The sequence below is a fragment of the Chaetomium fimeti genome (genome assembly GCF_033439085.1).
Source record: "Chaetomium fimeti strain CBS 168.71 chromosome Unknown B0H64scaffold_6, whole genome shotgun sequence".
Classification (NCBI taxonomy): Eukaryota; Fungi; Ascomycota; class Sordariomycetes; order Sordariales; family Chaetomiaceae; genus Chaetomium; species Chaetomium fimeti.
The window spans coordinates 1,447,561-1,463,356 of record NW_026944334.1 but is presented as its reverse complement, the minus strand read 5'-3'; the positions used below and the strand labels follow the sequence as shown (position 1 = coordinate 1,463,356).

The window sequence follows — 15,796 nt, the reverse complement described above, 5'->3', positions numbered from 1 at the left end:
GTTTGGTAAGCAGCAGCCCGGGGACCGAAGCCAAGGCTCGGCTGCCGGCGGCCAAATTTGATGGCCACCGAGCAATGACGGTGCACCGACATCGCGACCCTTGCTGTTGCCTTCTTCACGCCCGACGGCAACTACCGACATCGTAGTTGCACAGCCGCGCCATTGGATACCGTCGAGGCGCGAATAGCCAATTCGAACCGCATGTACGCGATAACCTCCGAATTGTGTTATTCTCATGCCTACGGCCGCCGGGGCTCGGGCCCTGCTGTCGGTGCAGACTCCCTCTAGAGCCAATCGACTGCCCCGCGCCCTTGTTCACGCGTGTCCGACCAGCGCCGTCGCTTCTGCTGCCGTTCGTGGCGCTCTTCCACATCGACGCCGTATCCACCGCCGTCTACATGGCCCCGCGGTAGCCACTCGCAGCCTCCACGCCTCACCGTCCCTCCTCACCCGCCCCGATGAACCAAACGGCGACGACCCCCCTCCTTCGACCGGCTCGAACAAGGACAATGGTGCGGCGGCAGTAGGGAATGGCCAGCCGGTTGAACCCGAGCCCCCCGCGCCCGCCGACACCGATGCAGAGACTAAACGGGAGAAGCTGAAGAGTGCGGGCTACGGTTCGGCCCGCGCCCGCGCCAACCGCAACAACCGCGTCGAGGAGGCCCCTCCCTTCGAGTTGCCTTCGTGGTTCTCAATGTCCCAGGTCTCGCTGTACGAGCAGCGCCCCATCGGTGTCCCCGGCACCCGGCTGCCCCGACTGAACGACAAGGATCGCAATCGGCTACTGTTGCTCCAGGAGGCAACGGTCAACAAAGCGTCTTTCCGGGAGGAAGAGCTCGGCGCATTCAAGGACGGGTTGACTCGTTTTGCAAGGAGGAAAGAATGGGAGGGGGGGCCCCTCTTTCGATTGCTGAAGCGGGCCAAGGCGTTACAACGAGCGGCCTTTTGGCAAACTCTCCTGCTTACCTATGACCCAAAACCCGGAACCGACCTGGACCACATCGAGAGACTGCGCCAACACCACTTGGCGAGTATGTACGACAGGGAGCTATGGCAGCCCTCGCCGGAGTCGCTCGTATCGCACGAATCTCAGCGCTGGCTTTCAAACGTCCGGTCCGACGCCGGCCCTGGTTCGGGATTCCACCAGAGCCCCATAGCGAGACGACCGGATCCCGAGTACGCCGCCTCCGTGGAGCTCCTCGCCGTCGTGAACTCTCAGATGGTGGCGTTGCCCACATCTGACCGGCAAGACGCGAGCCGGCCTCCAATTGTTCTCTCCATGCTCAATGGAAAGGGGAGGACAGTCGCCGATTCGATAGTCAACGACGTGGCCACGGACCTCAAGGCCGATGTCGTGCACCTATCTGCTCACCACGTTGCCCGCCTCCTGGGGCCGCACTTGAACCAAAGCCAGTATTCGGCCCGCGGTTCGCTCTCCATGCTTGGCTACGCCGCTGCCGAGATGAACGGGAGACTTGTGTCGCGGTCCAGTCCCATCGCCGGCGCCGAGTCGGACCAGCCCGGCATGGTCGCCGTTGAGCTGCCCATGCGGCTGAGGAATTTGATTTCACAGAAGGTCGGGATCGCCAGTTTGACAGATGGCCGCTGGGAAGAAATGAAGATCAACTCTGCACTGGAAACGATTGTTGCCGCTGCCGATCGCAAACGCGAACGAGAGGTGACGGTGACCAAGGCCGCCCCGAAGATCATAGCTTCCATACGCGGCAAGAATGAGATAGAGGTGAAGGAGCCACGACGAGACCTGATCATTCATCTCCACGACTACATAGAGCTGAGCTCGCTGTGTAACTCCATCATCTCCACGCTCCGGGCCATCACCGAGCGAATGTGGAAGGCAGGGAGAAGAGTTGTTTTCGTGGGCAGCTCATCCGGCGACGTGGACAAGTTGCCCGACTACCGAGAACAGCTCGTTGAGCTGGGCCGAGACGGCGCCCACGTCATCCCGTTCCATGCCGACCCAGCGAGGACGAATGAGGAAGAGAAATGGAACCATGCCGAAGAAAACCTCGCCAATATCGAGGACATGCTCCGCGCCGTGGTTGGGGATCAAGTCCCCATTACCATTGCTGCAGGGTTCTTGCGGTCGAGAGAACCTAGAATATCGAAGAAGAACTACGAAATTATGGTTGATTGGCTCAATAAACACATATATGACGCACAATGGATCCAGCGCCTAGTGTCCCTAATGGTAGGTGCCCAGATGGGCCCCCGCGAGGAGTATGGCGTCCCGGCGCTGTGCTACGGCATGCAGTTCATGCTCGACCGCGACAAGCACTGGCAGAATATCAATCCAGCCATCCTCCCCCCTTACTCCTCCCCGCTCTCCCTCCCGCGAAACTCCTCTGCGTCCTCCTCCGCGGATGAGTCCGCCACCGGCAAGCTCTCCGGTGCCGCCGCATCCAAACAATACAACGCCGACGAGAAGAAGCTCCTCTCGGGTCTCATCAACGCAAAGGACATCAACACGACCTTCGACCACATCGTCGTCCCGCAGGAGACCAAAGAATCCCTCATCGGCTTGACCACCCTCTCCCTCGTCCGCCCCGAGGCCTTCTCCTACGGCGTACTCAAGACGGAGCACATCCCCGGCTGCCTCCTCTACGGGCCGCCCGGGACGGGCAAGACGCTCCTCGCCAAGGCCGTCGCCAAAGAGTCCGGCGCGAGCATGCTCGAGGTGTCGGCCGCGACCATCAACGACAAGTACGTGGGCCAGAGCGAGAAGAACGTGCAAGCGCTCTTCACCCTGGCGCGCAAGCTCGCCCCCTGCGTCATCTTCCTCGACGAGGCCGACGCGCTGCTCGCGGCGCGGCGCTCCAGCTCCGCGCGCGCCCCCTACCGCGAGACCATCACCCAGTTCCTGCGCGAGTGGGACGGCCTGACGGGCTCGCGCAACTTCATCATGGTGGCCACCAACCGGCCCTTCGACCTCGACGAGGCCGTGCTGCGCCGCCTGCCCCGCAAGATCCTCGTCGACCTGCCGCTCGCCCCCGAGCGCCTCGCCATCCTGCGCGTCATGCTGCAAGAAGAGACCCTCGCGCCCGAGGTCGACCTCAGCAAGCTCGCCGCCGACACGGAGCTGTACTCCGGCTCCGACCTCAAGAACCTCTGCGTCTCGGCCGCCATGGAGGCCGTCCGCGAGGAGGTGCGCGCCAAGGCCGCCTGGAAGGGCGAGGGCGAGTTCCAGTTCCCCGAGAGGCGCGTGCTCGAGCAGCGCCACTTCGACAAGGGCCTGCGCGAGATCAGCGCGAGTATCAGCGGGGATATGGACAGCCTCAAGGCGATCCGCAAGTTTGATGGGCAGTATGGCGACGCGGGCCGCAAGCGGGTTGTCAAGAAGGGGATGGGCTTCGAGGTGGTGCCGGACGATGGGAAGGGGTCGTCTGGCGAGGCTAGGGTTAGGCAGGTCGATGCTGCTGGTGCGGCTTGAATTGGGGGAAAAAATAAAATTAATGGGATGAGATGGAAGGCGAATGGCGTTGGAAAGAATGCAATAAATCGTAGCCTGTGTATGTATGTGTGTGTGTGTGTATGTGTGTGCGAATTTGGGGTTGGCCGCTTACTACGGCCCCGTTCGTTGTACATTTGTATGTACCATGTGTGCGTAACGTAACCGCCGGGGATTTATTACCTGCCCGTGCAATAGACAAAAAAGGGGTTGTTGGGTAGGAGAGACTATCTATTTCAAACTTTCTCCCTGGCCTAATGGTATCATTAACGAACGAATGCAAGCTTTCCTGTTTTATATACCCTGCCCAGCCCATTAAGCCGGCTGTCCCCTCACTTCCTGGCCTTCGCCTCGCCCAGCGCCGTAACATACAACTCCAAGGCCGAATTAATGCCCAAGAGCGTCGCCTCGAACAGCGCCCGCACCGAGTCCTGGCCGCCCTTGGGGGGTTGCCACCGCAGCTTCTTGCGCGTCCGCTCGTAGTGCTCCCTGATCTCGCGCTTGCGCTTGTCCATGACCTGCTGGCGGATCTTCTCGGCCTCGGCGGCGAGGGCGTCGATGCGGTCGGCCGACCGCCGCAGCGACTCGGCGTAGTAGGCGAGCTCCTGGGTGCGGGCGGGGTCGCCCGACAGGAAGGCGCCCCAGAACTGCTTGAGGAACTCGGTGGTGGTGGCGTTGGTGAGCACGCAGCGCTGCGCGATCTCGGGCGGTATCCCCATGGGCGAGGCGTCGTCGTCCCCGCCCGTGCTGAATATGCCGTGCGTCTCGCTGCGCTTCTTGCGCATCCCGTCGAGGATCTGGCTCTGCGCCTGCTTGCGCGCGCCCCGCGCCCCGACGTGGCTGGGCTTCTTGGTGTCCGTCTCGCTGTCGCTGTCGTCGTCGACGCCGATGCCCCTGCGGATATCTATTCCGCCCGAGCCGTCGTCCTCGAGCGTCTCGATGTCGGCGTGGACTTCAAAGAGGACCTCAGAGGGGACCTGCGATTCGTAGATCTTGGCCTCTTCGGAGTGGGCGTCGTGGTTGGAGAAGAACTTGTTTTGCTCCTTGACGTTCAGCATGATGCGGGATGCTTTCGCATCACCGCGGAGATCACGCAGGGTGAGCTCGCCAAAGGTGCGCGTGTCATCGTCCAGCCCGTCTGGGCCGGACGGATCGGTGTCTGACGGGGCCACATTGGCCATGATCTTCTCACTCAGACTATTCAACGTTCTGATGATGGGGATGTTTCCCCGCGGGCGCATCTCGACATCCTTGCGGTTGCCGCTCTTGTACCCGCCCTGGTTCTCTTCGTTCGCTTCCAAGTCTATGATGTGCGGGACCTTCTGGGTCGACGTAATCTTGCTTGCGAAACCGAACGTGTTGTCGTCGTTGAGATAACGATCAAATATCGCATCGGAATTATCATTATCTGTTACTCGCTCGCCGCGCAGCTGTTTGGAGAGCTTGCTGAGGAAGAAGCGAGACCAGAACTCGCTTTCGGAAAGTTTAGGGACATTGTCGTTATATATCCGCCTCACAAGCGGGTGCTGTTGTAGGATCATGGAAATCTGCTCCGACGAAATACTGAGCTTGAACTGTCCATCCTCGGTCCGCGGCTTGATGGTCGAGAGAACATTGTAGGCTCCTTTCTTCTGGTTCAGCTCGATGGCATGAGCGCGGAGAAGGCCAATTCTGGTGGACCAGAATCGAGCATTGAATGCAGCTTCTGGGATGGAGGCGGGCTTCAAAGCGAATGCATCTTTGTAGGTCCGAGCTAGACCCTCGTCCTTCGTTATGAGGGACTGCTGCAGCTCGGTGTCTGCTCTGAGCACGTCGTCGTCGAACCACTTCGGTGGCGCCGCCTTGGCGTTCACTGTGTTGGCAAAAGACATGGCCGCCGAGGCTCCGGCGCCATCAGTCCCATCAGTTCCATTCTGCGCCGCCGCCGCCGCCGCCGCCGCGGGCTTTGGCACGCTCGGGTCGTTCTCGCGTGCAGCGGCCAGCAGCTGGGAGAGAAGGGTTTTTACGGCGTTCGCCTCGGTCCTGGCATCGGTGGGCGACGTAAACTGGAAGAGAAACTGTGACGGCGCCGCCCCTTCGCCCGCACCCGGTTTGGGTTTCTCGATGACCCTCAAGATGACCTTTGGTGCGCCGTCCGGTGTTTGCTGAAGGTTCATTATATTCTCCAGCGCCAGTGACACCGTGGGCGGGCCCGTTGCGGGCATTGGCATCCATATCAGGGCACTGCGGTCATCGGTCAGCGTGAGGATGCCTTCCTTCTTCTTGTACGTGGTCCTGCCACGCGGGAGGGCCATGTTGGCGGCAGAGCCCGCGGTGCAGGCTTAACCGAGCACAATAATTCCTGTCGCCGTTCCTCAACACTCCTGAATAAGCCCTTGGTTGAATAGGTAGCGTTTGGCAACCAATCTGGGAATTGCGGCGTTGCCAGCGGCGCGGTGCTTCAGGTTTAACTTCAGCTTCATTCAACTTTTGAGTTGTCGCTGTCAAAGTCCAGGCAGCCCTGGGCCGAAGGTTACTGTGCCAAGTCGCTAATTATAACGGTCCACCCCACAGCTTAGCTCGGGATAGGGCCCACTGTAATTCTTCGGTCCAGACTGCCTTCGTCTCTGCCAAGTTCAACACGAGGAGATCAACAGTTTGTGCTTTGTGTCTTTTGAATTAATTAGAGAAAAAAGACAAGAAAGATATCATGAAGAAAGGAGAAGCATAAAATTATAAAATTACTGCTGCCCTGAGCCGGGCTCGTCCGCGCGCTACGCTCCGCTTGGTCTTGCGAGCCCCGGGCCCGGATCGGTATTGAAAGCCGAGATCCAATGGCAGTGTCGAGAATGAGGTCACGCGCTGTTGCAGCCGATGAATTGACGTAAACTGGTATTGCTCAGATAAAATAACCCTCCGGCCTGATGCAGGGAGCACGCCAGGATACCGGACGGTTTTTTTGCGGGACTTTAGCAACAAATAATGCCAGGGACTTGAGGGCATTGCAAAAATCGAAAACCGCTCTCTCGGCTTGGCCCGGATATCGATGGATTTGCGAGCCAGAAACGAGGCAAGGAAGTGGGTGGCGGCTTCGCGATTGTCCCAAAAGGCGACAGAGGCCTCGGGCTCAGACGCTGCTTCCGTCTAGCCGTGGCTTGGCCGCACCAAGTGAAGCATCCAAGTGCCGCAGGGCGTTCGCTGGTTGGTTGCATCGGTATCGAACAGGGGTTATGTTGCACCTCCCCAGTCACCCGCCCAGCGAAAATTGCCGTCATCGTCCCCGGGGCCCAGCGCCCTTTTTCAGCAGCAAGAGTTGGTCATTTTCCAACCCAAGATCAAACCACAAAAAACAGCTCACCAAAGATTGGGACTAATACGCCCTCCTGGAATGTCCCCAAATCTGACTTCTCGTCCTTTGACGATATAGTTTCCAAATTTTATATCACCTTACGCGCGACTTACTCCGCCGCTCTTTTTGTTCTTGCTACCGTTTCGTTGTCGTCTTGTACGGTGCCCGGGAGCGAGCAAACAACCCGGCGGATCTCGATTTCCCACCTATTCCTTGCGGCCGGTTTTTTCTCGCAAGTTGTTCGAGGTCACCACCAACACCATAACCCCTCACCAACACTCGCAACCCCGTCACACCCGGTCGAGATGCTGCGCACCTCTATCCGGGCGCTACAGAGCGCCGCGGCTTCATCGTCGCGATGCTTCTCGACAGCCACCGTCTCGGCCCGCGCCAACCTAAGGCCCGCTGCCGCCCGCCGCCCCCTCGCTATCGCCGCCCAAAAACGGTTCGAGAGCGCCCTTCACAACCCTCCCGGCTCGAATGACAACTTCCTCTCGGGGAACACAGCAAACTACATCGATGAGATGTACTTGCAGTGGAAGCAGGACCCCGAGAGCGTCCATGTGTCGTGGCAGGTCTACTTCAAGAACATGGAGAGCGGGGATATGCCCATCTCCCAGGCCTTCACGCCACCGCCGTCGCTTGTTCCCGGTACCCAGGCCGTCGTTGGCCTCGCTGCTGGCGCTGGTGTTGGCATTGGCGAGGGCTCTGACGTCGACAACCATCTCAAGGTCCAGCTGCTCGTGCGCGCATACCAGGCCCGCGGTCACCACAAGTCCAAGATCGACCCCCTGGGCATTCGCAATGCTTCCAAGGGCTTCGGCAACATCCGCCCAAAAGAGCTCGAGCTCGACTACTACCAATTCACCGAGAAGGACCTCGACACCGAGTACACCCTGGGCCCCGGTATCCTCCCCCGCTTCAAGCGCGAGGGCCGCGAGAAGATGACGCTCCGCGAGATCGTTGACGCATGTGAAAAGATCTACTGCGGCTCGTACGGCGTCGAGTTCATCCACATCCCCGACAGAGAGAAGTGCGATTGGCTCCGCGAGCGTGTCGAGGTGCCCCAACCCTTCAAGTACTCGATCGACGAGAAGCGCCGCATCCTCGACCGTCTTATTTGGAGCTCGAGCTTCGAGTCTTTCTTGTCCACTAAGTACCCCAACGACAAGCGATTCGGCCTGGAGGGTTGTGAGACTTTGGTACCTGGTATGAAGGCGCTTATTGACCGTAGCGTCGACTATGGCGTCAAGGACATCGTCATTGGCATGCCGCATCGTGGCCGCCTTAACGTGCTGAGCAACGTCGTTCGGAAACCCAACGAATCCATCTTCAGCGAGTTCGCCGGTACTGCCGGTGCCGAAGACGAGGGCTCTGGTGACGTCAAATACCACTTGGGCATGAACTTTGAGCGGCCCACCCCCTCTGGAAAGCGCGTGCAGCTGTCCCTGGTGGCCAACCCGTCGCATCTCGAGGCTGAGGACCCTGTTGTGCTCGGCAAGGTCCGTGCTATCCAGCACTACAACAACGACGAGGCCACCCACCGCAGCGCCATGGCCGTCCTCCTCCACGGCGATGCTGCCTTCGCCGCCCAGGGTGTCGTCTACGAGTGCCTCGGCTTCCATTCCCTTCCGGCCTTCTCGACCGGCGGCACCATCCACCTAGTTGTCAACAACCAGATCGGCTTCACCACGGATCCTCGTTACTCCCGCTCGACCCCTTACTGCACGGACATCGCCAAGGCGATCGACGCCCCTGTCTTCCACGTTAACGCCGACGACGTGGAGGCCGTCAACTTTGTCTGCCAAATGGCCGCCGACTGGCGCGCCGAGTTCAAGCAGGATGTCATCATCGACATGGTCTGCTACCGGAAGCACGGCCACAACGAGACCGATCAGCCGTCTTTCACTCAGCCCCTGATGTACAAGCGCATCCAGGACAAGAGCCCACAGCTTCAGATATACGTCGAGCAGCTCCTCAAGGAGGGCACCTTCAGCAAGGAGGACGTTGAGGAGCACAAGCAGTGGGTCTGGGGTATGCTGGAAGAGAGCTTTTCCAAATCAAAGGACTATCAACCCACTTCTAAGGAGTGGACCACTAGTGCCTGGAACGGCTTCAAGTCCCCCAAGGAGTTGGCCTCCGAGGTGCTGCCACACAAGCCGACGGGTGTCGACAGGAAAACTCTGGAACACATCGCCGAGGTCATCGGCAGCACGCCCGAGGGTTTCAACGCCCACCGCAACCTGAAGCGCATTCTCACCAACCGGACCAAGTCCGTGGTTGAGGGCAAAAACATTGACTGGTCAACGGCCGAGGCGCTGGCGTTCGGTACCCTCGTGACCGAGGGCCGCCACGTTCGTGTCTCGGGCCAGGATGTCGAGCGTGGCACTTTCTCGCAGCGCCACTCCGTCTTCCACGACCAGGAAACCGAGGACACCTACACACCACTCCAGCACCTCAGCAAGGACCAGGGCAAGTTTGTCATCTCCAACTCGTCGCTCAGCGAGTTCGGCGCCCTCGGCTTCGAGTACGGCTACTCCCTGACCGACCCCAACGGTTTCATCATGTGGGAAGCCCAGTTCGGCGATTTTGCCAACAACGCCCAATGCATCATCGATCAGTTCATCGCTTCCGGTGAGCAGAAGTGGATGCAGCGTACCGGTCTCGTCATGTCTCTGCCCCACGGCTACGACGGCCAGGGCCCCGAGCACTCTTCTGGCCGCCTGGAGCGCTTCCTCCAGCTCTGCAACGAGGATCCCCGTGTCTTCCCCTCGGACGACAAGGCGCAGCGCCAGCACCAGGATTGCAATGTCCAGGTTGCCTACATGACCACTCCCGCCAACCTGTTCCACATCCTCCGCCGCCAGATGAACCGGCAATTCCGGAAGCGTAAGTTGCCACGGACTCGGCGTCTTTTGACATGATTTATGCTAACCTACCGTTTAGCCCTCATCCTCTTCTTCTCCAAGTCGCTGCTGCGCCACCCGCTCGCCCGCTCCAACATTGAGGAGTTCACGGGCGACTCGCAGTTCCAGTGGATCATCGCCGACCCGGCGCACGAGACGGGTGCCATCAAGTCGCACGACCAGATCGACCGCGTCGTCCTCTGCACGGGTCAGGTGTACGGTGCCCTTCACAAGTACCGCGCCGACAACAACATCGACAACGTGGCCATCACCCGCATTGAGCAGCTCCACCCCTTCCCATGGGAGCAGCTGCGCGAGAACCTCGACATGTACCCCAACGCCAAGACCATCGTCTGGGCCCAGGAGGAGCCCCTCAACGCCGGCGCCTGGAGCTACACGCAGCCGCGTATCGAGACGCTGCTCAACCAGACGCAGCACCACGACCGCAAGCACGTCATGTACGCCGGCCGCAACCCCAGCGCGTCGGTCGCCACGGGCCTGAAGGCGTCGCACACCAAGGAGGAACAGGATCTGTTGGAGATGGCCTTCTCCGTCAAGCAGGACAAGCTCAAGGGCGAGTAGGGCCCGCCCCGGTTGTTCGCATTGGCCGTGAGGCACAAAGTGTAGACAGTTCCCATCGGATCTGTCTTGTGTATCATCATCGATCATCGTGTGCTTGAGTAATAAATCATGGGTAGGGAGGACCATTAAGCCTTTCCTTTGTTGCTCGCATGGTATCCGTTGGGTATGGGGAAGTGCTCTCGGTTGGGAGTGATCCCATCTGGCCAGGAGATGGTGCATTTATGTACAAAAGCTAGTTGTTGCATGATGAGAAATGACCTTTATTTGTGCTACCGAAGATGTGTGTTTTTGGTGTAATCCTTGGTTTGAATAGATCTAGAATTATGTCTTAAAAGACGTCCTCATATTTACAAATAGGATAAATTTCATACTGGAAACCATCTCATACTTTTTCAATCGAATTGGACAAACGTCGAGAGAACGAAAACTCGCTCTTTCTTTGTTTTATTCAATTACAGCTTTTTAGCTGGTTATGATGCCCTCACCTGCCACGGCCGAACGACGCCATCATCGCCTGTCGTGACCAACATCTCCTCCTTGCCCTTGTGTTCCGCCCCGGGGTCAAACCTCTTACACCATGTGATGTGGTTGACCTCGTACGGGCCGTGGGCACGGGGGATGGTACCCAATACCTTCCAATTGCTTTCCGGTCCAGAGGTGCCATTCTCTGCTGCCCCCTCCACACCCGTCATGGCGACGTCCTGTGGCGCGCCCTCCTCCTCGGCGTACACCGCAACGATGCCATCGCTGCCCGTGCTAGCCACCAGTCCCGACTCGGAACTCCACGACACCGAGTACACATCCCGCGTGTGCACCTTGGGCAGCACGGCCGTGCAATCCCACTCCTCCCTGAGCGACCGCCGCATCGTGCTCGGCACCCCGCCGAACCCGGACCTAAACGGATTTCCTTCCTGCTGACCCTCCTCTTCCTCCTCTTCGTCCACTCTCAGTGTCCACACCCTTATCGATCCGTCCGCCGAGAAGGTCATCAACCTCGGGAACCGCCCATCCTGCCTCTCCTTCCCCTCCCACTGCAGCCCCCACACCGTCCCGCCATGCCCTTCGAGGACTGCCACACACACCCACTCCCCGTCCGCATCCTCCCGCCACACCCTCACGGTATCATCATAGCTGGCGCTCGCGAGCACCTCGGCGCTCTGGTGGCGCCGCCCAACACCGGCCCTGGCATTCGACAAGTTGGACGGGCACCAGGCGACAGCCTTGACATCACCATCATGCTCGCTCAGCACAGCGACCGTCTCCCACTCATCCTCATCATCCCCCCCGTCCCCAGACGACACATCCTCCCAGATCCACACCGACTTATCCCGGCTCGACGTCGCCAGGTACTGCCCACCGGGCGAAAAAGCCAGCGATTTGACCTCGTTCTCATGTCCCTCCAGCACCAAATTAAACTCCCACTCCCTCTCCTCCTCCTCCTCCTCCTCCCCATCCCCACCACCACCACCACCACTACCCATCCTCACCTCCCTCTCCAACCCCCCACCACCACCACCAGCACCACCACCAGAACCACTCTCCCGATCCCCCTCAAAACTCCACAACCCCGCCGTCGCATCAAAACTCCCCGTCACCAACCCCAACCTCTTATTCCCACCACCCCCACCACCACCGCGCGGCGGCTGCCACGCAGCGGTGCGCACGGAGCGGGCGTGGCCGCCCGTCAGGGCGCTGTGCTTGGAGAGGGTGGCGAGCGAGAAGACGGTGACGGATTTGGCGTGGGCGGTCGCGAGTAGAGGGAGGGTGGGGTGCGGGGTGGAGGACCAGGCGCGCTGGTAGAGGTCGGGTTGGAAGGGGGGGAGGGGGGTTATGGTTATGGGGGCTGGTGTTGTGGGTTTGTTGGGGGGGTGGGTGGTGGCATTTTGGCGGGTTGTTTTGGAGGGTTTTTTTTTTTTTTTTGGTTTTTTTTTTGTCGATGGAGGGGGAGGGGTTGTTTGGTTGGGGGTGAGGTCGTCGTCTTGTTTGTTTGGAGGGGTTCGTGTTTGGAGGTGGGGTTGTCGCAATGGCTCGCTCGAATTCGGCGGTTGAGTTCGTTTGTTCGTTCGAGGATGGTTGAGGTCGACGGGCTGCAGAGGAGCCACGAGGTAACGAGCAGAGCTGTGAGGCGTGATGCAGCTAGAAAGAGGCTCTCGAATGCGGGATGGGCAGTGGGGGTTGCAGCACTGAACATCGCCCCTCAATTTTTCCCTTGGGAGCAAGCTCCGATCCCGCTGCCCCACCAAGATATGATGCAATCAACAACAAACCATCTCGACCTTCACAGTAATTAAGAAATGAAAAGCAACGGCCAATTGTTAATAATTGATGACTGTAACCTATACCCAACAGTGCATTGCTATGTCCGACCAAATGCTATGCTGCTGCTTGCTCAAATAAAGTATACACACCTTCCAAAAGCCCAGTCTGAACACAGCCCAGGGGTAACCAAATCAATGCGCCAGATCCATTCCAAACCTCCAAGCCAAGCCCCAAACTAAAACCGGTGGCCCTACCTACCCAAACACCTCCCATGAGAAAATTCAAACCACATAGAAATCACGCACCACTCAACCCCGCCTCCCGGAACCGCTCAAACGAAGCCTCGTCCTCCCCACCAGCAGCAGCATCCCGCTCATCCTCCTCACGCATACGCCTCTCCATCTCCAGCCGCCCGTCCTTCCCCCAGTACCCGGCCTTCTCGGACCCGTGGACGCAGCCCTCGGTGATGAGCACGTAGGGGGTGGGGGCGTCGTACATGGGGTCGGCGAGCACGCGCTCCATCTCCATCTTGAGCCCTCGCGCGCCCGTCTCGTTCTTGGCGGCGCGCTCGGCGATGGCCGTCAGCGCCCGGCGCGTGAAGGCGAGCGTGCTCGGGTACGTCTCGAACAGCGCCGTGTACTGCGCCACCAGGCTGTTGCGCGGTTCCGTCAGGATGCGGTATAGTTCGTCCAGAGAGAGCGGGGTGAGCGCGCAGATGTTGTGGAGTCGGCCGATCAGCTCCGGGATGAAGCCGTAGGTTTGTAGGTCGGCGGGCGTGGTGAGGTCGAGCGGGGTGAATCCGGTGCCAGAGGTCTCGCTGGTGAACACCGGTTGGTGGGGCAGGTGGCCGTACATCTCTGGGGGGAGGATGTCCTTGCTAGTGGACATGGAGGCGCTGCGTCCGCGGACCTCGGAGCCGAAGCCGATGGATGGCTTAGCGACTCTGCGGAGGACCGTCTTGTCCAGCCCGACAAAGGCACCGCAGAAGACAAAAAGAATGTTGGTAGTGTCGATGGTATACTGGTCAACCTTGCCGGCTGGAGGAGTCGATTGCGGGTTCGACGGCCCATAGCCGCCGGGCGGGTTGTTTGCCGTCCGGGACTGCCGCTGGTCCTTGACGTTTATTGTGACCTTGGTGCCTTCCACAAGCTTCAATAGAGCTTGCTGTACGCCTTCGCCGCCTACATCTCTGCCGTTGACTGTCTCACGTTTCGCAATCTTGTCGAACTCATCTAGCACAATAATCCCATGCTCGGCGGCTTTGATGTCGTAGTTAGCCTCGATGAGCAGTCGTTCGATGCATGACTCGACGTCTTGTCCGATATACCCTGCTTGTGTAAACGAGTTGCAGTCACTAATCGTGAATGGCACGTTGAGTTTCTTGCTTAGGGTCCTACGTCGGGTCAGCACATGTTATGGACGATTGATCTGGCCGACCCACTCGAGTATGTACGTCTTCCCCACGCCAGTTGGTCCGATCAAAAGCAAGTTGCTCTTGTCGATCTTGACATGTTCTGGCGCGGGGAAGTTCTCCGGTATGTAGGAGTCGTCGACCGGGGATTCGTACAGACCGTCCGGGATCCGGTACGTGCCCCCAACCGCTTCTTGATGCCCCGGATATTCATCTTGAAAAGCAATGTCATTATCAGCCTGTCGCCGAGATCCCAAAGGAAACGCAGAACGACGCGAGGGCCACCGCCCACCTTCGACTGGATGCGTGCGGGTGCTGTTGTACCCCGCTTGCTCAAAAGCCTCCTGGTCCTGGGCATACTTCTGCCTTTGGAGCTTCTCCCGCAGACGCTGGTCTTGGATATCGTGGTTCTGGCGTCGCCGTAAACCCTGGTAATGGTTGAAAATGACGGAACATATTGTCTTCTTCGCCCGATCCTGGCCTACAACGTAGTCGTCTACCCTCCTCTTCAGGTCTCGCGGGTAGAACTGCGGGACGCCAAACGTGTGCTTGTTGAAGATAGGGCCGCGCCCCGTTTCCTGATTGGGATCATAGCTACTGCTGTACCCGGAATTGAAGTAATTCGACCGGCGCGGGGCCGAGAGGAGGATACTCGATGTCGAGTAAGCGGGATGCCGGAGCCGGGCGGTTCGGAGGATAGCTGCGCACGTCGGCGCTCGGGGCCGTACAAGGACCGACATCGTCACTATCGGTCGGTGATCATGCTCGAAGGATGGAAACGGTCGGGTACCCTCGCAGCGGCCCTGTTTAGAGTAAGCTCAAGCGGCGGAGTTCCCTTGGGATTGTTTCGGAATCCTGGGGGAGCTGAGCGGCGAAAGGCGGTTGCGCCACATGCTCAAGCTCAGTCACTGAGGACGGACGGCACCGATAGGCAGCCGATGGCAAGCGGCGCTGCAATGCGGGGGGGCAGGGGGCCAGAGCTCCCTCCTTGTGTCAACGGGCCTTTCGAAGCTCTGAGCCAATCATTAATTAGCTTGGGCCCGTCCGTTGCCCAGCATGGACGACCCCACCAGTTTCGTCACCCGCCCTCGAAGAAAAGATGAGGACCGCCTTAATGAAAGATGATAAATAAAAAGAATCAAGTAACTAGCATTTTTCTCCCTTGTTTTATTCGATCCTAATTATCTCAGGTTCCAAAAGCCCGAATTCGGTAAGTCATTTTCCCTTCCAATAAAGATTGCAGGGAGGTCCGTCCCGAACCGCCCGCCAGTGATCCCATCGTCTTATCCTCCTTCGTCACATCTGCGATAAGGCAAGGTGGTTCAGCAGCTGAGCACCCCTGAATGCCCGTGGTCTGGGCCGTCGAACGAAGTTGGCAGACCAACTTGCGGACGGCGCAGGGGGCAAAGCAGCAGGTAGCCGCTAACGGTTATTATTTTGGGCGCAGAGTTGCCCCTCGGAGGGAGCTCTCGTGTCGGGAAGATTTGGTTTGGTTGGATTGTAAAGGCCCCATGATGTAATCTAGCATTTCCATACATGCAGGCCATCTCAAAGCTCATCAAGCTCGCGCCTGACAGTTCTAGGTCCCTCCTCCCGAGTACTCAGCAGTGTGACCGTCATTTCGTTTTTTTCATCGCCCCGCTTCCAGAGTCATCACATTCCTTCCGTCCAAGTAAACATCGATTCTTGTCCTTCTCCATTGAGGTCAGCATCATCTGAACCTAACAGAAACTGCGGCAATTGCCCCTTCCAACACCGATACACAGCACTTATCTTGAGCACCTTTATCACCTCAAACCCCCCCCCCAGGTACCGGGATCCGAGAATTAAGTACCAAACACCAA

The 15,796-nt window shown here is 58.9% G+C and overlaps 5 protein-coding genes across 5 annotated transcripts; 2 read left to right on the top strand and 3 right to left on the bottom strand.

Annotated features, from left to right (window-relative positions):
- Positions 1–85: 85 nt before the first annotated feature.
- On the top strand, positions 86–3,623 carry B0H64DRAFT_210147 (uncharacterized protein). The gene has a single exon (XM_062799405.1). It carries the CDS (start codon positions 236–238, stop codon positions 3,446–3,448), a length of 3,213 nt encoding a protein of 1,070 aa, XP_062656825.1. The 5' UTR covers positions 86–235; the 3' UTR covers positions 3,449–3,623.
- On the bottom strand, positions 3,624–6,065 carry B0H64DRAFT_210148 (uncharacterized protein). The gene has a single exon (XM_062799406.1). The coding sequence runs from the start codon at positions 5,758–5,760 to the stop codon at positions 3,799–3,801; it is 1,962 nt and encodes a 653-aa protein (XP_062656824.1). The 5' UTR covers positions 5,761–6,065; the 3' UTR covers positions 3,624–3,798.
- A 695-nt stretch (positions 6,066–6,760) lies between these two features.
- On the top strand, positions 6,761–10,656 carry B0H64DRAFT_363812 (thiamine diphosphate-binding protein). The gene is made up of 2 exons (XM_062801814.1): positions 6,761–9,683; positions 9,741–10,656. The coding sequence occupies exons 1-2, from the start codon at positions 7,100–7,102 to the stop codon at positions 10,280–10,282; spliced, it is 3,126 nt and encodes a 1,041-aa protein (XP_062656823.1). The 5' UTR covers positions 6,761–7,099; the 3' UTR covers positions 10,283–10,656.
- A 96-nt stretch (positions 10,657–10,752) lies between these two features.
- B0H64DRAFT_326476 (putative cytosolic iron-sulfur protein assembly protein 1) lies at positions 10,753–12,159 on the bottom strand (the record flags this gene model as incomplete). The annotated part of the gene is made up of 1 exon (XM_062800741.1): positions 10,753–12,159. A coding segment is annotated over one exon (1,407 nt), but the record flags the coding sequence as incomplete, so codon positions are not given.
- A 425-nt stretch (positions 12,160–12,584) lies between these two features.
- B0H64DRAFT_403974 (P-loop containing nucleoside triphosphate hydrolase protein) lies at positions 12,585–15,020 on the bottom strand. Its single transcript, XM_062804362.1, has 3 exons — positions 14,245–15,020; positions 13,983–14,166; positions 12,585–13,934 (listed from the first exon to the last, which is right to left on the bottom strand). Exons 1-3 carry the CDS (start codon positions 14,690–14,692, stop codon positions 12,839–12,841), a joined length of 1,728 nt encoding a protein of 575 aa, XP_062656821.1. The 5' UTR covers positions 14,693–15,020; the 3' UTR covers positions 12,585–12,838.
- Between the last annotated feature and the right edge of the window lie 776 nt (positions 15,021–15,796).

Excerpts from the sequence above, each read along its gene's own strand:
- B0H64DRAFT_210147 (XM_062799405.1), top strand. The coding sequence starts at position 236 with ATGCCTACGGCCGCCGGGGCTCGGGCCCTGCTGTCGGTGCAGACTCCC.
- B0H64DRAFT_210148 (XM_062799406.1), bottom strand. The coding sequence starts at position 5,760 with ATGGCCCTCCCGCGTGGCAGGACCACGTACAAGAAGAAGGAAGGCATC.
- B0H64DRAFT_363812 (XM_062801814.1), top strand. The coding sequence starts at position 7,100 with ATGCTGCGCACCTCTATCCGGGCGCTACAGAGCGCCGCGGCTTCATCG. Across the intron at positions 9,684-9,740 it reads GAACCGGCAATTCCGGAAGC|CCCTCATCCTCTTCTTCTCC; the intron begins GTAAGTTGCCAC and ends CCTACCGTTTAG.
- B0H64DRAFT_403974 (XM_062804362.1), bottom strand. The coding sequence starts at position 14,692 with ATGTCGGTCCTTGTACGGCCCCGAGCGCCGACGTGCGCAGCTATCCTC. Across the intron at positions 14,167-14,244 it reads CCGCACGCATCCAGTCGAAG|ATGAATATCCGGGGCATCAA; the intron begins GTGGGCGGTGGC and ends TTGCTTTTCAAG. Across the intron at positions 13,935-13,982 it reads GGGAAGACGTACATACTCGA|GACCCTAAGCAAGAAACTCA; the intron begins GTGGGTCGGCCA and ends GACCCGACGTAG.